Below are 24,519 nucleotides of genomic sequence, written 5' to 3' on the forward strand. Positions count from 1 at the left end.
GTATCTAACTAAAAACCCATTAAAAAAACCCATTGACTTCCAGACGAGGGAACTGGAAGTGATAAAATGCTAACTCATTTCGAGGTTTTAGGCTCATTCCTGTAGCACTCTATAGCCTACTCCTCTAGGTGTGAGTGCCTGACGTTACCTCTTTTGCACACATTTGCACAGTTGTGCTGATCCCTGTTACACAAACCAGACAAACTCACAATAAACACTTTATTTCCACCATGAAAAATAAACGGAATATCTCAATATACAATAACAACTTCTGTCAACCAATATTTCTGTCTTTATCTGGTTTTAAAGATACATTCTTTTGTCTTTTATTTACACCGGACAGCAGGTGTTTATGTCAATGGCCAAACAGAACAAAATAGATATCACATATCTCACAAACTGTAACCAAGTCTCAAATACATTACAGCACAAAGTACAAGAATACATTCTTTGGGTTGGCGGGTGGGTTAGTGCATGCAGATGTTGTTGTGCAAGCTGATTACAAATGCAGTAAATTCAATCACCTGCAACTACTCATCCGTTTTCATCGCTAACCTTTCATTTAGTCACACCGATAGCTTTGGAGTGACACCCAAGGTTTTCCTTCACTTCACAGTCTAATGTGCTTTGAGGAAAGCAGATTATGGGCCTTTTCTCTCTAGCTTTCTGCGCATTTATTTATTCTCTTTGAACCTCTTCCATGTTTCACTTGAAATGTAGCTGAAATGATTCAGCAGAGAATGAAACACAACTTGTTTTCTACATTACGGTGGCAGCAGATGAGCGAATGTAGGCACACACAGCAATTCCCACATCTTTTTTTATATGCATCTAAGGCATGACCACCAGTGAAATATGCTGCATGTATAAGATGTTTGAAGCCACAAGATGCCTACCACCTCTATTACTCCTTTCCTGACCAATGCACTGATTGTACAGTCTGCCTGCTGCTCTCTGTGAGGGCTGTACATGAGTCCACCAGCCTAATCTCTATTGAAATTTTCTCAGCAGGAGCTCCTGCATCAGTAACTGAGTGCAGAAGAGCAGTGTGGCACAGTTGAATCTGGGGTTTAAAGCCCCATAAAGAAAGAAAGAAATGCCTAATAACTGAGGCTTGTGCCCTCCTGACGTCTTTCCCCACAGAACACAATAGCAGCATTGATGAACATCAATATGCAATCACACATCAGTCAAGGTATTTTTACATTTTTTCAGCTCCACACCTCACTATGTCTGTGCAAATCTGCTTTGGTAAATGCTGAATTATGACGCAGTCAGTGACACGACGGATTTAAAGGTGTACATTTTCATTGAAATGCAGTCTGTGTGAGAGTCACGGCTCGGGTTTGCTGTCTTGTGGTTGCGCTGTGAGTTGCCTCGTGCACGGAGCAGTTCTGAACTGAGGCAGGTACAGCGGAGAGAAGCCACACGTCGACGTCGAGAGCAGCTTGCTAGAGTCCTCAGGGCCGAGCAAAGGGTGTGACTCCACAGAACAGTCCTCTATGTTCAAAACTACATTTTTAAGCAGCTCAATACGCGTGTCCTCTTCTCTCTGCCCCTCGTCTTCCTCGCTGTCCTCATCCTCCACCGGATAGTCCATTCCTAGATAATACAAGTCCTTCTCTTTTCTCGGCTCCTCTTCTTCGTCTTCTTGCTCTGACGTTTCAGAAAGCTCCTCCACGGAGTTGTAGGAGCAGGAGCGCCGCGGGTCGTCCATCTCTCCGCCTCGGCAGCTGTCCAGCTCCCACAGGCCGCCAGGGAAAGACCCGGAAATGTCTGAGTTGTTGGCAGAGAAATTACCCTCGTCGCTGGAGCTGCTGCCGCTACCGTCCTTGTAGTGGAGATGAGCGGGCTGCTGCTCCTGCTTCAGTACAGAGAGCAGCACAGTGGCGTATGTGACTGAAGACTGAGCGGAGCTGTCGTTGCTGCCTGGAGGCTGGTCTGTTGGGGGATCGACTAGCTGTAACTGTTCTATACTTGGGCTTGAACTAGTATCTAGATTAAGGGCTAAAAAAGGAGCTCCAGCTAGGAGCACCTCACTCTTCATGGGTTGGGCTTGTTCGACCTCCGAGTCAAACCCTGGAGGAAGGGTGAGAGAAAAGGCAGTGGCTGGGTCCAGTGGGGCTTGGACTAAAACTGTAGTCAGAGCTGAGAGATCCATCTTGTCCACTACAACGACTTTGGAAATGTTCTCAGACGGCAGGAGCAGCGGCCAGGCTGACAGGCCATCTGGAGGTCTGAACAGGTGGTCAAAGTTGTCAGCCTAGAAAGATGTGCACAAACAGATATATAGTATAAGAATATGAGCTGATATATAAATAAAACATACGAACAAGAGGAGACATTGCAGAGATTGCCAATATGATGGTAAATGATTAAGAAGGGCGATGAAATGAATATTTTCTGTTGGGGTAGCATAGCAAACTACTTGCCCTTCTACAGATGTAGAGAGACATAGATCATACATTGTTCTAGTATCAATAAAGTAAATGTGCAGGCATAAAGGAGAACACATTTCTATGTATTTATTTATTAAAGGGATAGATAAAAACACTGAAAGGTAACTGCCATGGTTTAAGATGTTTAGTCAATCTACAGCCCTGAGAAGATCGATACCACTCATGTCTATATGTTAAGTAGGAAGCTAAAACCAGGAGATGGTGACCTTAGCTTAGCATAAAGACTAGCAACGGGGAAACAGTTAGTCTGGCTGTATCTGCCCACCAGCAATTTCAAAGCTGAAACTAATTAACACGTTATATTTCCATTGCTTAATCCCTACAAAAAAACAAAGAGTAAAAACAAGCAATGATTTTATGAGGAGTTGTGCAAAACAAGTCTTGAAAACAAGTTTGGGAATGCATGTGAACATGTTAATCGCAAGTCATCATTTAAGAATAAAATTGCTGTAGTTTCACATTAATTTTCACCTTTTTGAAGTCTAGTCCTTTGGCCCAGGAGCACTTGTTTGGGTTGGGAACATCCTTCCACACAAACTTTTTCATCCTGGAAAGAAATGCAGCAGATATTTAGGTTCCATCTCTCTGTCTAAAGGCTTTTTTTCCTCCCTCCCTTCCCCCAACTCCCTTCAGCTACCATCAAGTATAATTACACCCTTGTGACCTGTTTAAATGCCAAACTCCTAATTTGTCATGGTCAGTGTCTCTGCTCTCTAAATTAGACTGCACCCCAGAGATCTCCATCATTTATCATGTCTCACAGGTGTCTGGGTAAAAAACTAATGCGACATAAGCTGATGCCGTACAATTAATAACTGGTACAAGACAAAATAGGAAAACAAGCCTGCACATTCGGAATGTAAAATGTCTTTTGTAAGATAACATATTGCTGTTGCAGCATTAAACACTCCAAACTCATTTAATATCACAAGTTTTACATGGTGATTTTCTGTGTGCAGTAGGTTTTGTGATTGAACATCATTTTTTAGTTTAATTCCTGTAAATACGTCTTTGGAGATTTGGAGTCTTTTCACCAAACATGGGCCTCTTACTGGTTTTGGGAGAGGATCAGGGTGACGAAGAGGACAATGGAAAGGAAGGAGATGATCATCAGCATCATGTAGGCTGCAGGGTCTCCTCTGGTGGCTGTAACAGTTGGAAAAATACACATCAGACCTATAACTAATAACAATAATAAGCGCTGGCGTTGTGTCATCCTTAAACGCTTTGATGTTGAATATGATTGTCATACAACAGCCAAAACAACTGGTCGTACCTATAGCATACATCAGCTCCCCTTCTCCATCAGTAAAAACAGGGTATACGTAGAAGCCAGACTCGTCAGAGCCCAAGAAATCACCTGAAATGATGCATTGAAATCATGTTGGCTGAGTTTACTTGTTCTTTTACAGTAACACACACTGTTACATTGAGAAATAAATCAATAAAAGAGATCCTGTTACCTCTCAGATAGATGGGACGGTCTGTGTAGGGCAGTCTGGCCCATGTATCTCCACTCCGGCCTTTGTGATGATCAGAGTCCTGTTGCCTCTGTGGGGACCACTGGACCACCATGGACAGAGGCAAAGAGCTGTTGTCCAACAGACTCCAGGACAGAGACACACAGGTGCTGTTGATAACCACCACGCTGAATGAACGCAAACAGCGGCCTGCAGAGGAGAGAAGAAACAGAGTGAATACTAATTCTTCCAGGTGACTTCTGTTAAACTAGCATTACAAAGGGAACTCAAAGTAGCACCTTCAACTGAACAATTGACAGTGTTTCTAACATATACAACCCTGTCTCCTACAAAATTACATTCCCATACAACTAAACTGCATTATCAATTACATTGGAGGGAAACCTATTTTCTCCTGGATTATGGCCGCACTTTTAAACAGTTTTAAACAGCTTTAAACACAAGGTTGAATTAAAGGTAAAATAAGTGAACGTGGACTTTTAGTTTCACATGGGCACAAACACTAGTCTCCTGGGTGAAAGTCCAGAGTTTGTTTTACTCATCCATCACCCGCAGACTTCCGTGGACTATCATTACAAATGTATTTGTGATATGTCAAAAACAAACGTAATCTGTGACAAAATACATTTCCCTCGAAATGTAATTCACAATGCATTTGTGTTGTATGGGAATGTAATTTTTAGGAGACAGGTTTAACATATAAACAAATTTATAATTTATTTCTACCATTAAATCTGCAGTAAATGTTTTTTTGGCCACTTGTGGGCAGCAGAAACACATACTGCTCATATTGACCAAACAAAGAGTTGCTTATTTACGCATCAGCAGACACAGAGCGACCTCAGCCTTAATATGTAGTCATGTTTGTGTCCACCTGATGAATGAAGTCCAATATTCACTCTCCTTTTAAGCTTTGTTTTGATCTTTTCCAATCCTGAGGGAAATAATATCTGACTCTTTAGCCGCTAAAAGTTCCACTATGTTCACCAGTTAGTGGCTAACTTTGCTTGTTTTCCATTTGGTGTTGGGCAGGTAGTGCACAGAGGGGTTGTTTTAGCAGAAAATAGCTGCCTGCTACATCTGAACACGACACGGACGAGAGTAGTGAGAGTGAATCAAAACAGTAAAGTTGTGGGCTGAAAACGTTGAGCTAGACCGTAGGAAGAACTGTAGGGTCAGATGACACTATGAGTGGCGCCTTTGATATACACATAGGCATGTGATCCATTATTTAATATATAAATATTGTTTGTAGACACTTTAAGCAGCATGCTTTTTCATATACAGGCTGGTGACTAAGGACAAACCTGAATAAATGAGTGAAGAGACATAACTAATGCAGATGCTTTCATACATTAATGGTATTAATGGTATTAATGGTTTGATGTGCATCATAAGCTGTTTGGTCCTTTAATGCCAACATCAGCTGTTTAGCTTTAGTTTAGCTGCTAATAACGCTGAAAACATTTCCTCAGGATACTTCTGGGAAATTGTCTCACAAACAGCTCTTTCTGCAAACCAAATGGAAAACCATTTTGATTCTGCCAGTTAGTAGTTTAATGAAAATACCTTTCCCTGAATTATGAGTAATGGGAGACAGACGCACAAACATCCATCTGCCTTACACGGAGAACTGACATTTAACAAATACCGTTGTTGGAGTGCTGCTAATAGTATTTTCTACACTAAAGGTAATGGCAGCAGGACCTCATCCAACACTCTCATTAGCTCTCGGATATTTTCTGTCATGTGTTATGAGGCCATGGTCAAAGGAATGACATTTTCTCAGGTAAACAACCTCAAAAACGGTAACCAAAGTGATGTTTTTCGAGGAATATATATTACTGAGAGGACATGAAAAACAAAAGATGAAAGAAAAAAAAAGTTCAATTTAGTTCACTTTTTCTAGTGTAGCCATTTTTCACATAGTTTGTTAAGAAAAAAAAACATTACTGGAAACAGCCTTGTTATTTTCTTTCCAGCACATGTGCAACTGTGTCTGTGAGTGAAACACTGACCATGAATCTCCTCTTAGCCTCACTTTTGTACAATTCTTTTTCACAATACAATAAAACCCTCAACCCTTTTGATCTCAGCTACAGTTTTCACATCTTTACTGGAACCGAACAACATGTTACAGATTCCAAATGAAACTTTCTGTTCTTTCTTTGCTGCTTGAATCTTGATGTGTTAGTCTCATTGAGTTGTTTTAGATTGGTCTTAGTTATATTTAAGGTTTTAGAAAACTCCTGGGTTGTTTTGAAGATAAAATCTTTTAAACGATTGGATCGGAAAACTTGATTTTCTAATCACAATAATATTTAATTCTGATTTGTTGCCTATTTTGTGTTATCTCTCTTAGACTGTCTGTGACTCATTGCTATTGATGTGTCTTTGTAATCCCAATGAGGTTTTCCTGATGGAATAAAGGTTAAATGAGAATAAAAAGCTACTGATAGGGTTGCAGTTAGTATAATTAGTATTTTCATGATCAGTTCATTGTGATTTTTTCCCCCTTAATTTGTCATTTAGTCGATATGTCCAAAAAAGTGAGAAAAATGTCAATCCCAGAGCCCAAGGTGATGTCTGGAAATTCACAAAAATAGTCCAAAATGATATGCAATAGAGAGAAGTTGCAAAGACTCACATTTCTAAAGCTAGAACCAACACATGTGTGGCATTTTTGCTTGATAAATTACTTTAATAATGATTAACAAAATTATTGAGGATTATTTTTTGTTACCTTTGTATGTTCATGAGCCACAATGAACAGCTCCGTACAGATCAAAAGAAATATAAATAAAAAGTATTTTTCACAATTTGAAAATCCCAGTTCACTCACGTTTGGGCTGTCTCTCCAGCGTCATGTTGATATTGTTAGCGGAGCTTCCCAGATTATTGTAGGCCTCCACAGTGACAGTTTGGAGCACCTGATTCCACTCAAAGCTGTAGGAGGACGCCAGCTCGATCTTCTCCCTCATCACAGAGCCACTCGACGCCTGGTACTGGACTATGAATCCATCTACGCAGTAAGAGCGCCCTGATATTTGGAGATGCTGCGAAGAAAAAGCAGGAAGGTCAACAATTTTATTATATTTAGTTATGTATTAAATACAAGCCTGAAAATGTTTATGTTTTAGTGTGTGTACCTCAAATAGCAGAGTGACATTAGTCTGGTTTCTGTATGGATCATCTTGAAGGATTCTCCAGAAATCAGGGCCACGCTCAGGAGCTGAGGGGGAGACCGACAAATTACATCACATGACAGCTTTCACCTCTCTGTTAGTGGTATGATGTTAGAGGTAAAATCAGAAGGTCAGATGTGATTTAATAGGTCACATCAGGCATCAAGCCGCATCCGTTATCTTAAAAGACTTGGGTTATTTGAAATTTGGGGTGAAATTAAAGGTGCTCTATTGTACCTCTGCTGTTTTGAGGTGTGGAGTAGACCGAATCGCTCCATTCGCTCCAGTAGCCGGTGCCGTTGGTGTGCATGCAGCGTACTTGCACCACATACACCCGGCACATGTCCGACACCGCGACCTCCGCCCACGGGACACGCACTGGACTCTGGACCTGCAGGCATGACATTTTATTTAGTGTTTATTTTAGATTAAGGAAAATATCTGATCTGTGGAGTGCACATCTGTTTCATCCATCTATCCACTTTATCCAAAAAAAAGACATCATCATCGCATCATCTTTCTCATCATGTTGATAGCATGTGTCCAATTTCCAAGAGAATTTTTCAATCAGAGGACAGGAACGTGGTCTCATACTAGCTCGTATCAGATCATGTCAAACTAACCAGTTGAGTCCATGTCAAAGCGTACGGTGTCTTTTATGAGACTTATTTACCAGCTGAGTCCTGGACCTGAGTAACTTCTAATATGTTTGTTCTTGATAGATAAACATCTTTCTTACAGGTAGAGGATTATTTTGGAAAGATAATAATGAATGAACAGTAGAGCATTGGAAGTGCTCTGTGGTAGTTATCCAATTTGCAATGCTGTGTCTGGAAGGCATCTTCTATTTACCTCCTACCATAATTGGTTTTCGATAAAGATTAGTGAAATGCCGTCCATACTGTCACTAAGCCAACCTTTCTATCAAAGCCTGTGGTTGGTAAACAGTCCAACAGACCAGCTCACCTGCCACTCCGGTCTCACAGCGGACGGTGAGTGGTACCGAAACTGACACTGGAGCCCCTCGACGGGCAGAGACGGAGGCTCCCATGTGACCATCAGCACCCCGTTGCTTCGGCTCACTGCCTTCACATTAGTGGGTGAGTGGGGTTTCACTGCAGGGGAAATGGCATGGAGGAAGAGTGAGAGTTTGTCTCATACAACACAATCATAGGGAATGGGAAAAACATGACAAATATTTCTCAACAACAATCTTGTGTCATGACGTTTATACCTTTTCAGTTCCTTTGTGTGTTGTCAATAACAATCACTACTTTAACTTCAATATTTAAAGGTTCTCTTCAAACATACAACTCTTTGCTATACAAATATGTATTGTAGCCATGGTTTCTTTTGAAGTTCAACACCCATTTGCCTTTAAAACTGCTGTTTGATTAATAAAACTGCAATAATTAAACAGGAGGGAATTCATATACTTTAGACATTTCCACAAGTTGTTTTATTATTTAATCACTATTCTAAAACAACATTTCTCGTTTTGTTCTTAGTGACATCAATAAATGACTGATACATTGTATAACTGCTTAAACAAAACCTAAATTCAGGAAACCTTTAAGTGTTTCATTTCAGCTTATTTAAACTGATATAAGCCTCAAGGGATCTTTAAATCCATCTTTCTGTCACTTTTCTGTTCTGTTTAGTTGTGACATGTTCTGCACATAAATCCATCCTGCTCACCATGATCGATGGGCGACAGGTAGATGGGTTTAGACCTGATGGGGCCCACCTCCAGCCACAGCTTGTAGCAGTTCATCCTCAGAGGGTGGATGGTGCATTTTTCCTGCCTGGATCGGACCGGCAGGCAAGAGGGCCCCATCTCCCCGACTCTCTCCCCTGCTCTTTCCCTCTCCTCCATCACGTCACACGGCAGGTCAGCCCACCTGGTGAGAGGAAAAAATAAATCATGTCATGTTATTCCTGTAGGTCTTTTCTTTTCCCAATACAATCCAATACAGCTAAAATGCCAATAGTACAGAATGTCAGACGCATACATTTTGTAGTTTTGAACATTGATTCTGTTAGTTATGATAACATTGTCGTCACCAAAATAAGGCAACTTTTGCTGGAATGAAGTTAGACGAGGCAACAAACAAGCGGTCAGATAATCAGACAGGTTGTAAACAAGCCAAAAGTAAAGTCAGATTATCAAAACCAGTGTACATGTAGGCAAAACCGAAAGTGAGCGCACCCAAAATGTCTGTAATAATCATGCATTGCACGGGAAAACTGGGTGCAGGCACAACTACAGCCAGTGTGTAAAGAAAAGTCAATCTGTAATCTGTGATGACAACAGTTTGGGGATGAACTTTCATTTTCTCTGCCAAATAAATTAGGGGATTTGTTTGATCATGTTAAAATAAGACCTAAATTGTAAAAAAAAAAAAATAATGGAATTACAAATCCTGCTGCTTCAAAATAGCAAAGCATCTCTCACATCTAAATATACAGTGATGTATTTTTTTCCATCTCTAATTAAAAAAAAGGAGAATAAGAGGAAAGAGTACAAAGTAGTGTTACACAAGAGAGTTGTGAAACAAACTACATAATTCTGTCAGTCCTCATTGTTGTGTGTTTTTTTTTTTTTAAAGTGTAGAGACTTTCTATTGCTGTGAGGTCAGAAGTCCTGCTGTCATTGACTTATAGTTCCCTGGTGAAATAAACTTCCTGGTGTCACTTCACATAGCTATTTCCAGGGTGTGTTCACTAAATGTGCTGCCTAGTACTCTGTGTTCAGTGACTTCCAGGTTTTCAGCACAATGAGTTCTGCGGTCTCTTTAGCAATGCGTAAACATCCGAATAGACAACACTAAAAGGAGACAGCTACTGTAAATCAGGGCTGTCCTCGACCAAACAAATTCTTAGTCAACTAACACTCATATGATTTTGTTGCTTTACCTGGATCTGAATGTGGGTTTAGTAAACTGTTTGTTCACCCAGCTGCAGTCCATAGCATCGATATCACCGTTGGTTTCACATTTAATATCGATGGAAGCTCCTGAAACACACAGGCAGAAACATTCAATTTTAATGTTACAATAACTTCACCTGAGATAGCCTCTGTGAGGGCTCTGGAGTTATTTTGGTTCACATTGTTTTGCGGTCACGTCGCCACTCTCTTTCCTGTCTTTGTCCACTGCGGCAGAAAACTTACATAAAAAAAGGGTTGTCCCGAAGTTTAAAACATCAGAGGTGAAATGTTGATGCTCGACTTTCAATACAGAAAAAGCTCATCCACATTTTAAACTGTAAATGAATGATGGTTTCTTTCTGTCTGTAGTGTGTGGTGCAACAAATCTCACCTTCTACATAGATCTGGCTGTACGGGATGCTCCACTTCTGAGTGCACCGCAGCAGGTCGTACATCCGAGTCTCCGAAGGACGTACTGTGATCTGGCTGACCTTGTTTGGGAAAGGAAAAGATCTATTAATTTATTTACATAGACTGTTCTTTTCTGAAAATACACAGGGAAGTCATTAAAACTGTTCCCAGAAACACACAAAAGCCTTGAAAGAAGGGAGACTTTGTTTTTGCTTCCTTACCCGCTGGTTGACCGGGTGGTACAGGCTGCGATCAAGCTCCTGTTTGAAGTTGAGCACCCACATGGCCGTGCTGGCGTTGATGCTGTGGTCGTTGAACACGCAATACACCGTTACGTACTCCCCCGGTCGCGCCACCACTTTCTCAGGGATGTAGCTCACCGCTGCACACACACACACAAAAACATCATGATATGGTTTGACTTTTTTTTAAAACTTATGAGATTCCTCCTTTTATAAGTTAAGTAAAGTAAAAAGTAAAGTTAGTAAAGTTAAAAATAATTGATACAAAGCACCTTCCAGATATGAAGATACAATAGGGAAAGAACAAAGAAACTAAACGAACGTCAAAAGTAATTAAGGAGAATAAAACAAAGACAATCAGTCGAACAAACAACTGACTCATTCTTTTTCACCTACAGTTTCCATGTCTTTTTACAAAAGAATATAAAGGATTTAGTCAACGTTTTTTGTTTGTTTGTCACATGGTCTGAAATGGGTTTGAGTGTGAGGGCCCCCATCTAACCACCTCCTCAAAATGCAGCCAACGAAAACATCTGCATGGAGTCAAAAGAAAAGTGACTCATCGTCAAAACAGGTGAATAGCTCAACAAAAGAAAACTTTAAAATGAATTGCCAAAAGCTCTTTCATGTCTCATCAATGTTCAAACATATTTTAAGGCTGATAGGCATTAAAAAACCTTCCAAGAGTTATTCATTTAGTTTGCCGTTTCGCTTTTCCTGTCTTCTTCATCTGCAATAAAGTAAAGTTTTTGAAGCTTGTTTCGGTGAAATGACTCAGAGTCTAGACTTTTAACCCCATGACACACGGATACATTTTTGGACCAGGGTCAAGTTTTCTCTTGTGATACAGAGTACCAACAATTAACGTTCAGAACAAAAGCAGGTATGCACACAGACATCTAATGACAACACAAACACTACCAAACATACTCAAATGATCTGCTGTGTTGTTTAAAGCCCTCAGGCTGATGTCTACGTGTTAATAAGCAGTCTGGTGTCGCAGAACAGAAACTAACAACCACCTAACATGAGCTATTTATAGTCTCTGATTAAAAGGATCATCGCGAACAATTCTCGGTCTCATTTCTCTACTCTCAGTTTCACTATTTTAATAGATGGCTGCTTCATGTTCAGCACTTTGAACAGATTTGCCGCTTTTTGACGTTTTCCTTGTCACACTGTGTTATTTGCAGCTGGTCAATAGCCTTGAGAACGACCTCTGGTCCAGAGTCTATTGACCACACTGTAATGAGTTCTTCATTAATAGCTAATGAGCTGGACTCATTTTAACAGTTTAGCACTGACGTAAATCTACCCGAAAGATAATTGAGGTTACTTGTTTGAATCTACCGCGGTCAATGATGAGTGTTGAATTACAGCCATCATTCATTGCAAAAAAGGTGACACTGCGGGGCGCCCAAGTAGCTCACCTGACCCGTGGCGCTTTGCATGGAGTCATCATCTCTCTCCCCCTTTCATGACTATCACTATCTCTGTCAAATAAAGGCAAAAGCCCAACAAATTATCTTTAAAAAAAGGTGAAATTATGTAATCTCACTCTCTGATTTTAGGGCCATCAAATATGCAAATGTACTCTCAGTTCAGTTCAGTTGCACTTCTGAAACAACACCGTTATACAATCGAGTTTCAAAACATAAGCAGCGAGTGTTTACCAGCTGCGACGGGCATGTGGCTGGTGTTGTTTTCACATTGTGAGTCTGTGAGTGAGTCATCAGGGCAAAATGTGGTCCCTTGCCAGGTATTATATTGTATGTCTGTCTGTTGAAATATTTTGTGACCGCAATAGCGTCACCACCGTGCAAGATGCAGTCACGAAACTTCACAGGTGTATAGCTGAGATCAAAATGAAGGCCGACTTTGAAGATGGGTGTGGTCCGAGCAACGGTGCCAGAAGTAAGTGAGGAAGGGGCTATTATTAGTGCTGTTCACATTTCAGTTTCTATATAAACAGTTGGAAGGGAAAAGTGCTTACTGTCCAGGTAGATGTGGTGAGGTTCACTCCACTCGCTCCACACCGGAGGCTCGTCCAGGCTAGAGCAGCGGACCTGGATGGTGTAGTTCAGTCTGGGCTTCAGCTCCAGAGACAACCTAGGCTCTGCAGGTACAGACACCACCTGAAGACAGCAGAGAGGGAATCAACAAACACACACACACACACACACACACACACACACACACAAAACTGACTCCTGGATAGTTGGGTGTGTTAACATGTGAGAACGATGACTGAATCAAATCCGTCATCACAGCATGACTGCGGTTGCTGTTTGGTGTCTCATCAACTGTAGCTGTTACTAAAACACACAACCAAGAAATGGACGGTGTGTATAGACACCTGCAGATTCTGGATATTTTCCTTTTTAAAGACTTTTTCATGTGTCAAATTAAAAAGCTAACTGTGGCAATACAAAGGCAGTAAAATAATAGTGTAGTGGTACAAAAATGAAATTTTATCATATGACCATTTTATACATGAGCCCAGGGGTACATACCAAGAGGAACTTTAACACCCAAAATAACTGATTCATCCTCCTATAGGAGTCTAGATGAATCACGGAGCTTGTGATCCACTGCTGAACACTGAGTTCACTGTTGAATACTAAGTACACTGTATGAGGCTATTAAAACCCCAACTGCTGTGAGCAAGTTGCACTGAATAAACACTATGACTTGTCAGTGGAAATTTGTGCTGCATAAAAGCAGCACTGCTGCACTGAAAGGCAAAATATAGTTGTGCGACTCACTGAAGGCTAGGACTAACATGTGTAAGTTTCTCTATAACATCATAAGTTCTTTAACACCTGACAGAATATTTTCAATTCTCCTTTTGAAGCATATTTTGCATATGATGTGTATGAGGCAGTGTGCCCTAATATTTCCTGTTTAAAACCAAAATAAAGCGTGAAGCTCATCACTGAGGTGTCTGTATTTAGTAGATTTTGGTACCACTTTCTAATAAGGCACCTTTATTAAGGGTTTATAAGGTGTAACTAGTGGCCATATGTGCTTTATAGATTAAAGTAGAAAATAGATTAAAGTGATCACGTCTATCCGGGTCAAACTGATCACTATAAGCGGATGATTATTATCATTTCTCTATTTGTCAAGCAAATCAACATCTAATTGGCATTTGTATATTTATTGCATGAATACAAAGTTATTTCCACTGTAATTGTAATGGGTTGTAAAAAACAAATGTTGTAATTTGACCGTTTGGCCACTCACTTGGACCAAAATCCATTTATTAACAACTTATTTACATTTAGAACTGCAGACTTGATGCATTAAAAAGAACATTATTAATGACTTAACATGTAGAGCTGCAGACTAGATGGCCATGAGCATTTATTAATAGATTATCAACCTGTACAGTATAACAGCATCATTACCTGTAATCTGAAAACCCAAATGTTTTTATTATTAAATAGTTTAGAAGTGATTTATAACCACCAATAACTCCATTAATTACAGTTTTCAACCCCTACATAAAAGGTGCCTTATCATAACTTATCATCACATGACTCCCAGTAGGTGCCGTGGCAAACTCTTACAATGTACTACATCGTAGGTAATATTTTATTATAGTGTTACCTGCCAGGCTGGGTGAGTGGTGTTAGAAGAGTGTCGGACTTCGTATCTCAGCGGACCGGTATCAGAGTCTGACGGGTCGTCCCAGAGGACAATCAGTTCTGCCTCAATGGTCTGAATGTGTGACAGGTTGACTGGAGGACTTGGCTTCACTGTAGAAACAGAATAGAAGCACATGTTTAGAGTAGAATCACAGCAGAATCAATATACTACTAATCATAACGCCACTTTGATCCTGATTTAATATCAATCCACATTCTATCAAAGGTTACTTAATCCTATGATTCATTACAATAACTGTACAGAATATTAAAAAATATTGCATCTGTCAGGGATTTAAAGAGCCACTGTGCAGCCTTAAGGTCACTTATTACGGGGGTAACTGGTAACTAAAATATGACATAACTGTACATCTAAAGGTGGCATTTGCTGTTATTACTCTTATCTTCATGCAGCGAGGATCAACACTCTTCTAGTCCTCAAACCAGGATTATCAATATTAAATAAATTAATCAATCACATCTTGAGTTAATGAAAAATATTGACAGAATATAATTCACTTTGCCTTTAGGTCTTTACATATACAGTATAAGAAGCGTATGTACTTAAATGTCAGCTAATAATGAGTGGATTTTCAATGAAAGCATGTAGCTGGGGATTATAAATATCCCATGAATCATCTGTGAAGTATATTGAGCTCAGGATTTAGACTGATAGACCATTTGAGGTGGATTTCATAGGCGTGGACCCAGACTTATATTGTCTGAAGTGAGACAGGTTCAATTACGACAAATACAGAAGAGATGATTGAGCCTCATCGGCCTACTGGGAGAGAAGCGATTACTCAACATTATGAGTAATAGCTCAACAATTTATTTTCCAGACTGCTCTCACATCAGGGGAAAAAAATGGGCTTTTCGTTTTATTCTGAAGGGCTAATTTGAACATGTAACTCAAGGAGAAGCAACGTTGATTACTTCCTTAATAAAATAGCAAATGACATATCAAGTTCCAGCCAACTGAACAGTTCTCAATGGTGGTTCATGGGAAAACTTATATTTCTACAGTCATAACTTAATCTGTATACACAGTGCTCAGAGAGATTTTCCATGTCCACAGAGCAAACAAGAACTGATAATAGCTAATTAGGCATGACTTTTCATGATGCAAATTCGCCAAACTGTGATATTAATTATTAATATTGGCTAAATCTTTTTTTACCAGAGCTGCAACAATTATTAACTATTTTGATAAGCGATTAATCATTTAAGTCTTTTTCAATAGCTGCAACGATTAATCCATTAGTTGTCAACTATTTAATTAATCGTCAACTATTTTGATAATCGATTAATCGGTTTGAGTATTTTTTAATAAAGAAAAGTCAAAATTCTATAGTATAGTACAGTACATAAACAGTGCAAATTGATGACAACATCCAGGGCCGCTGACAGTACTGTTATATCCTTATACGCAGCTTTGTTTCAAGATCAGAACAAGCTAATTTAGAAGGATGAAGGCTTTACTATTGACACTGTAACCTAGACGGGATGAAAAGGAACAAAAGGAGGAGTGAAGAAAATGAAAAACAACACTGTTACTACTCAGTTTCTGTTCTGCTCTGTCAGTTTAACTAAATGGTCTGATTGAACAAACACAGCATGGAAAGTCCTTCTCTATCACTGTAGAGATCTCACAGCTTGGACGTGGTTGTACACACACACACACACACACACACACACACACACGTCTACACATACACACACCCATATACACAGAGGGCATTGGCCGAGCTGCTCTCAGCTATTCCCGTCATGCCTGCCGATCTCAACTGAATAAAACTCTTTCTCCTTATCTGTTCAGATTCATCACTTTGAAGCTGGACGTTGGAAAAACGTGGGTGTTTTAAACATTGATGAGCCCGGCATCACCTTCATACATGGCTGAGTTCACTCTATTGCCAGTAATTGAGTGACTTTCTGGGAACTTGCTTTTTTTGGCTGACTTACTGTAATGCACTTAAAACAGCATATCGTTCTTCTCCAGAGAAAGTAACAGATAAGTGAAGTCTTGTCTTAACATTTAAAAGCTTCAGATTTCGAAAGGGCTTTATTAATGATTAAGTATATATATTGCACTATTTATATAGTATACAAGATGCAGAACACTTGACTTGTATATAGATGTTTTATTTTATTGTTGGTCATTGGTGCTTTTTGATAATATTAATATATATGTACACTAGGCTTGCTGCGGTAGTTGGTGTTACACAGTGTTTGGGCACACACCAATTACATTACTTACCCACCTGTTGTTTTGCTTTTTTCATAGAAATAAAACCCATTTAGTTAATTTTGGCATGTCAACGCCATGTTATCAATACATAGTCGGACGACAAACGCTACAAACTGAAAGTGAAAGTGTCTGCTCTGTACAGAGTCTCAGCTCAGAGTAGCAGGAGTCATATTTCACACACACGGGATGAGAGAGAGTTGACAGACATGACGATGGCGGAGGATTTGGTGTCAAAGCGAAAAGCAAAACTGCCTATTTGGCAATACTTCGGATTTAAACCTCATGCTATAAGGGAACCATAACGTTAATGAGGCAATCGCCTTGCTGAGGACGGAGCGGTCACAGCCGGTGTGCGTTGTGCAGCAGTAAGTACATTGAGAGCAATGCAAACAAATGGAATCCTTGAATGTGTACACATACGTATACATACAATAATAGGTGAGTCTGATTCTGATTAATAAATCATTTATGAATGCTCAGACGTGCACAGATGTTAAACTGATAAGGACAAGTTTTAGGTTGCCAAGTTGTGAATTATAGCTAAAGTGGAGCAAGATTTTTCCAGTTAAGTAAAAACAAGGATCGCACATAACTCCTTAGGGATGCATTACATTTTTCAGCTGCAAAGCCTACAGTCTGTAGAGAAAACTGATATCTCAGCCTCCTTCACAACTGATTCTTCCATCTTCCTGCTAATATAAAACAAAGAATGAGACAAAAAAATCCTTCTCTTACCAGGTTGGGCAGGAATCCTGAGGAAAACTGGCGGAGCGACGGCATCGGAGATGCTGACGGTTACCACGGTGACAAAGCTTGTCGTAGCGTCAAGAGTTACTGAACACGTGAAGGAATCCTCCACCTTACAGACGACAGGATTATCAGGTGCAGTATTCCCATCCTTCACCTCTGTGTCGTCTTTCTGCGACCTGAGAAATGGATATGAAACCTACTTTAGTCACTCTCATAATATCTGAATTTAAAAACATGTAATCAAAACTAAATATCATTGAATGTCCAAGATAAAATGACATTATCTTCATGAAGAGTGTGTGACATGATCCAGAACAGGTAATTATTGGGCCTTGAGGTAAAACCATTTAAACAAATTTTGCTGCAAACATGTCAAAACAGTGTACATGTAAGAGCTGCACAATGTCGGGATCTCTAATCAAGTGTGTGTATAAGATAACCACAATAAAAGCCTAGAGCCTGTGTGATATCACGTAGCTTCCCCCTATACTGATCAAAGTAAACACACTTACTTAACCCCCCACTGAGCAGTCGGGAGGTTCAGATCAGACTAAAACACACACAACAGCAACAACATACTAAAAGGGTGAAGCTTCATACTCACAACAGACGCTGTAAATTAACTGCCATGAGACCAGCATCCAGCGGACCTCGAGTCTGAAGGTCACATATTAAATTTTCCCAGTTTTCATCAATTCTGCACAGTATGTCCAAACAGGTGCCTGACAAGAAATCAGAATTGCATGTTAGTAGTATTACGATCAGCGCTGTCTGCACGTGTCATTTACATCAGACCTTTAAATGAAGGCTTCTCAGAAAATGACTTAGGTTCATGTTCTCAAAACAGTGAAATATTATAGCTGCAAGCAGCAACATGGCGGAGAGGCTCCTGCCTGGAAATTTAGTCATGAAGGGAAAAAGTCTTTATAAAAAGTTGCTACACAGTTGAATAATTCATGGTGAAGATAGGGGTTTATATATTTTAAATAATCAAAATAAGATTGGAGAAATGATTCTGGAAAGAAACTCTTACTTGTGTGACAAGAAGCCTAAAGGCCCTGACACACCAAGCCAAAGGTCGACCGTTGGCCACTTCGGGCCATCGGTGAGCGTCTGTCGCCCTAGTTTTTCTGGTGTGTCCAGCACCTATCTAGTCTGACCGTATCGGAAACTTTTTGGCCGATTCAGCATTTGAATCGGTGGCGGAGCCCGTCGGTGAGAGAAATCATTCTGATTGGCTGTTCAGCTTAAACGAATCAGTGCAGAAGAAGAGGAACGGAAGTGAGGAAAGCAAGCCAACGAGTAAAGTCAAGAGGGCGCACACAAAAGTCTCAGACGTGAGTGTCTATACCAGCTTTCCTGCCAATCTATCCAAAAGTTGTTGAGATATTTCAGTACGGACCAAAGTGGTGCCCCAACAGAGCAACATTGCCAATTAAAATCCAACTGAAATCTTATTTAGTCATCCCTTTTAGTAACTGGCTGAAGGAGCGTCTCAGTGTCTGTCTTTGTAGCTGCCAGAGTGCCGATGTTACATTGTAGGGAAGAAGAGACAAAGTAAACAAACTTGAACTTTACATATTGTTTGTGGTATTAACACGTAAAGATCACACCAGCATCTAACCGGACCCAAGTGACATTTGCAGGTCTGTTTGCACATTGTTTAATGTGCTGCAGCTGAGCAGCTAATTAGCTATCTAGCCTGTAAACTGACATTAGTTGTGCACAGAGACTGGGATATTAAATCCCAAATACAGTTTCTCTCCGTTACGTTTAAACTCCTTGCCTGAAGTTTTGAAGAAAGCCTCTGCATCTTGTCGGTTTGAACCTGTAGCTCACAGACTGAACATTTCATTCTTCAATTTCTCTCTGCCATTGTTCAGCCTACTTCTTGGTGCAATATCATTAGCGCAATATCTTTTGTGAATCGGACCTTGAGAAGGGGCGGATAGCAGTTGCAAGTGATGTGCAATCCACTCTTTGTGAATTTGCCCGATACTCAATACTCAAGTGTTGTTTTGTTCAATTTCAACCTGCTGCCGTCATTAACCCACACCTGTCTTGAAGACATCTTTGTGCTGAAAACAACAGAAGATGTGAATTCAATAAATATGACTAACAAGCAACCATGAATGAGCAAAATGACCAAGGGCCTTGGAGCTAAAATCACACTCCTGACTGTGAAAAGGCCTCATGAAGCAGTCAAGAGGCACAGCGTAGGCTTTTAACTTCAAATCATCATTGCTTAGACACAAAGCTGGAAGGTCTAATAACCATTGATTTGAATGCGTCACAGCGCCTCGCAGATCGATGAACACAAACAAATCCTCCTCACCTCCCTCATGTCTCAATATCGCCTCATCTCCGTCTTCACCTCCACTCTGACAATATCAAGAGAGCATTTTATAAATATGACTCACTTGAATTGGCCCCCATTTGCTCTTTAAACTCAAGACCTACGTTCTTTCTCTTCTTGCTGGTGGTGCTGAACGATAAGTAGAAACGGTAAGAAGCAGCTGGTTTGATTCTGCTGTGCTGATAAAAGGGAATCCTTGTGAGCAGAACGAGAGAAACTCAGCCGCTGCTCAGCAGTCAGAGACAGATGGACAGCGGGGGGAAAACAACATGCAGAGCCGGCATATTTTCACATTTAACTCAGTGAATTAAGGGTCTACTTCAACCAAACCTGAGTTGGTGCTTGTTTTATTTAGTTTCTGTCGAGTTTTAACGAAGTGTGTTTTACGATGCTCCGGCACCCAGCTGAAACTACGACAGCAGAGGGAAGGGGATACACACACACCCTCGCTAATAGATCAGCAATCTCCGGTTGTTGGGCCGACGATTGGCGGTTGGATTTTAACATATCGCCCAACCCTAGTGTGGCGTGCTCAGGATGGTGGAGAGGCCTGTAGCAAGACTGACTTTCACACAGGAGACCAGAGTTTGCATCCAGCCAAACACCTGCAAATAACATTTTTATTAACCGTAACCACAATCTTTCTCTAACCTTAACCATATGTGCAGAAATTGTAGAAAATGAGACTTTTAAAAATGTTGGTATTGGTTGTAAAACCAAACCAAACCAAAAAAACATTGCAATTGAATGTAATCCAGGTTTTTGCAGAATTGTCCAATACTGACTTTCTTGTCTGCTGATCAGGTTGTCAAAGCTGAATGCTACAGTATGTGCCTGTTTGGTTACTTTTAAATATTGTTTTAGAATATTCTCTTAAAGTAGTTTGAGGGGTTCTTTGTGAATTCAAATAGTTTGAATACAATTAAAAGTGCAGTAGAAATACACTTCCTATACTGCATCCTATGTGGTATATGGCACAAAATCTGTGAATAACAGCCTCATGGAGCACCTAAAAACGTATGTCACTGTATTTGTCATGGGAAGCATTGATGTTGTCATTCGTCATTACAGATTTTCTCAACAAAAAAGGCAAGAATCTTCGAATTTCTGAGCAAAAGGTTTTGGGACTTTGGTCTCACTAACCTGCAACCGCAATGCTTATTATTAAAACTAAATCCTGTTTAATAACTTGTCTTCTAATTGACTTTTAGGTGACATGTAACACAGATGCAAGTGTAAAAAGCCCTTGACCCAGAGGTGCCACACTCCATGTGAGTCAAAAGATAATTGCAAGATAGTCCAGCTTGTTAGGTGAAAAAGAGACTCACGGAAAAAATAATTAAGAGTAGCCTCAGTACGGTATTTCACAGTCACATTGTTGCAGCTGGAGAAAACACATAAGATGAAACTGTAGTTTTCTGCATGTTATCTAATGGTTGTGACAGTGAGGAAGCATGGTGTTCATTTGAATCAGCCATTGTGAAACCTGGCTAGCAAATTAATCATTTCTTTGTTAATTAATTCTTACCGCCAGAGGGCTCGTGAGGATGTGATTTGGTTGTCGAGCTCCTGAAGCTGCAGAGGGGATAATGTGGGAGGTTTGATTCAGAGCGGTTTGTCTTCGGTGCGAGCGTGGCATCTCCCTCCACAATGTGGTGGGCTGAAGGTGAGTCACAGCACAGCTCATCATGCCACGGGAGGTCCAGGGCACCTGAACGCAGAGAGGATCCCTCCTCAGGCTCCAAACACTGAGCACCTGAGAGGCAACGACATTAACTTATGGTCAGGTTTGACACAGTGTTTTTATATTTTAAGTTTCGTGTTTTATTTTTCTGCATCAGACAAGTATTTTGTATCTATACTAAAGATTATGTTTTTTTAATTTCTCATTGAAACAACTACGGCTGCAACAAACAATTATTTTCATTGTCGATTAATCTGTCAATTATTTTCTTGATTAATCGAATAGTTGTTTGATCTATAAAATGTCAGAAAATGGAGAAAAATGTCGATCAGTGTTTCCAAAAGTCCAAGATGAAATCCTCAAATGTCTTGTTTTGTCCGCATCTCAAAGATATTCAATTTACTGTCATAGAGGAGTAAAGAAACCAGAAAATATTCACATTTAAGAAGCTGCAATCAGAGAATTTAGAATTTTTTTTCTTTAAAAAATCGTTAAAATTATTCAAACCGATTAATCAAATGTCAAAATAGTTTATAGTTGACAACTAATCAATTAATCGTTGCAGCTCTAGAAACAACTGGTTGCTGCTTTGTATTTATGGATAGAGGCATACAAGTTTCAGCCTGATTTTTTTCTTTTTGCGAATATAAACATTTTAAGATTACAATATAAAATCACTCAGATTATGATCTCCAATTTTTACTAAGCAATGAATACCACAATGTATGCCCGTATTACTAAGCAACAAGGGAAGATTATACCTCATTAATACAACACAATAGAATTGAGGTTGAGTTTTTTTCTGTGTGTACAAACGTCTTGTAAGTTAAATAAAATGTTATTTTTTTGTGCAAGCTTCTCTTGAATTGATAAATATATAGTGCTTTATCATTAATCAAACGTAATCATATACTGTATATAACAAGTTTTCATAGCATAAAAGGACCAAATGACAGGATTGGTGAGGAAGCATATACATTTAGGTTTCTGTTCCCCAAAACATTTTGCAATATCAACGCTTCTTTCTGAGTCATCCTGTGTGTAATTTTGTATTTTAAAGCAAAGCAACAGCCAGAACAGCTTTAACGACGGTTCTGTTCGTGTCTCAGAGAAAAACAGAGACAGAGAAGCACAAAGACCTTGTTAGTGTACACCTAAGGTGATATTGATTTAGCTCCGGTGAAACTCATCATGTAGGCTTGACAGCTGGGAGAGGATAACATACTGTACTGTCAAAGAAGACAGTGTTCGACTGCAACAGATTAACCTCAAGTGTCAACACTAGTATGAGGCTGCTATATCTGGAGATTGTACAGTATAGACGTACACATCGTGACCAGTGTTACCTGAGTACTACTTAAAGAGAAATGTCAGTTCCAAGCTGATTAAATTAATCTTTAACCTAATACCAATAGTTGAAAAAGGCATTAGGGATTTCAGGATTTAAAGATCACCATCTAAGAACGCCAATCTTATTGTACACATTATTAACATCCAGAATTACATCTTTAATTACATTGTCAGAATCTGTCTGCCAGGACCAAAGCCTCACAAAATCCATATGACAAATTAAATTCCTGATGTGACAAGCACAGAGCATTACGTTTAAGTTAGGGATTAAGATGAATCAATATAAATAATAAATAACACCCCCTGGCAAAAAGACTGTTGCATGAATAATCTAATATCATATACAGTAAGTTCCTTCCAATAACTATTTTAAAACTGAGCCTTTCTAAGGTTATTTTTAGGTCGGTCAAAGTTAACGCAATAATAACGCGTTACCACAAATTTGTTTTAACGCCACTCATTTTTTTAATGCAATAACGCAATCCATCTTTCGGAGGTTGTAGCGGGCTCAGTTTTAAAGCTAGAGTGAAGATACTGGTATCATATGAAACTAGAAAGCTAAGGAATCCATAGGTACCAACCATGTCATACTAGCTTGTTGGGAAGGAGGCTAAATAACACTCCAAACTTACGCTAAATTTTGGCGAGGAAAAACTTGCATGGCCATTTTCAAAAGGGGACCTCAAGATATGTGAATGAAAATGAGTTCTATGGGTACCCACGAGTCTCCCCTTTACAGACATGCCCACTTTATGATAATCACATGCAGTTTGGGGCAAGTCTTGAATTTCCCGCGAGATCAAGAAAGTTACTATCTATCTATCTAGTCAAGTCAGCACACTGACACACTGACAGCTGTTGTTGCCTGTTGGGCTTGAGTTTGCCACGTTGTGATTTGAGCTTATTTTTTATGCTAAATGCAGTACCTGTGAGGGTTTCTGGACAATATCTGTCATTGTTTTGTGTTGTTAATTGATTTACAATAATAAATATACACATACATTTGCATAAAGCAAGTATATTTGCACATTCCCATTTTGATAAGAGCAAATCTCCCTTTAAGGTACATTTTAAATAGAAAAAAAAAATGTGTGATTAATCTGTGATTAATAGCGATTAAATATTTTAATCGACTGACAGCCCTATTGATTTTATCTGTTCACTCCAAACGTCAACCGGCTGAACATGAATATTTTTTAAGAAAGAAAACTAGGTCAGGGTATGGAAGAGGACACCCTACAAGCTGAGAGGTCACGACTGTTGCGCTAGAGGTTTAACTCACCATGAGATACCAGAATGATATGCATCAGGAGGACTGTCAACATTACAGACCGAAACCTGTAGAGAAACAGAGAGAGGATAAATAATGGAGGGACGGACAGAGAGAATGAGAAACCTTAATACTGCAGGTGTAAAAAAACAACAAAAAAAAACCTTAGCAATCTAGATAGTGAGAGAGAGACGATACACAAATGAAGACATAAACTGAAGGAGTCAGGTATCAAGGGAAGTAATAGATGATTTAGTTGCTGCATAAACATAACACGGGTGTAAATGATGGAAACGAAGCATTCAGTTTTTACAAAGATTTTAGCAATATCTTGAATGTTTTCCAGCGTTCTAGCGAATACGCGGTGACACATTTAGAATTAGCTGGAAATGGGAGCAAAATCTGCAGGTTATGCATGACATACAACAACCCATGCTTAACGAACAAAAGACCGATTACATCAGAACGATGGGAGAGCAGTTGGAGGTGTGGAAATGTGTG

The 24,519-nt window shown here is 39.7% G+C and overlaps 1 protein-coding gene across 1 annotated transcript in view; it reads right to left on the bottom strand.

Moving 5' to 3' along the window:
* Positions 1-205: 205 nt before the first annotated feature.
* lepr (leptin receptor) overlaps positions 206-24,519 on the bottom strand; it is a 30,038-nt gene continuing 5,724 nt past the window's right edge. The window contains 20 exon segments of the mRNA XM_037770456.1: positions 206-1,346; positions 1,349-2,263; positions 2,931-3,006; positions 3,512-3,605; positions 3,736-3,819; positions 3,923-4,129; positions 6,783-6,996; positions 7,090-7,172; positions 7,363-7,516; positions 8,092-8,240; positions 8,824-9,026; positions 10,042-10,141; positions 10,446-10,545; positions 10,687-10,847; positions 12,701-12,842; positions 14,320-14,468; positions 17,344-17,534; positions 17,963-18,080; positions 21,243-21,470; positions 24,031-24,086. Coding sequence (XP_037626384.1) covers positions 1,308-1,346; positions 1,349-2,263; positions 2,931-3,006; positions 3,512-3,605; positions 3,736-3,819; positions 3,923-4,129; positions 6,783-6,996; positions 7,090-7,172; positions 7,363-7,516; positions 8,092-8,240; positions 8,824-9,026; positions 10,042-10,141; positions 10,446-10,545; positions 10,687-10,847; positions 12,701-12,842; positions 14,320-14,468; positions 17,344-17,534; positions 17,963-18,080; positions 21,243-21,470; positions 24,031-24,086 — 3,463 coding nt within the window. The 3' untranslated portion in view covers positions 206-1,307.

Source organism: Sebastes umbrosus, chromosome 5, assembly GCF_015220745.1.
Source record: "Sebastes umbrosus isolate fSebUmb1 chromosome 5, fSebUmb1.pri, whole genome shotgun sequence".
NCBI lineage: Eukaryota > Metazoa > Chordata > Actinopteri > Perciformes > Sebastidae > Sebastes > Sebastes umbrosus.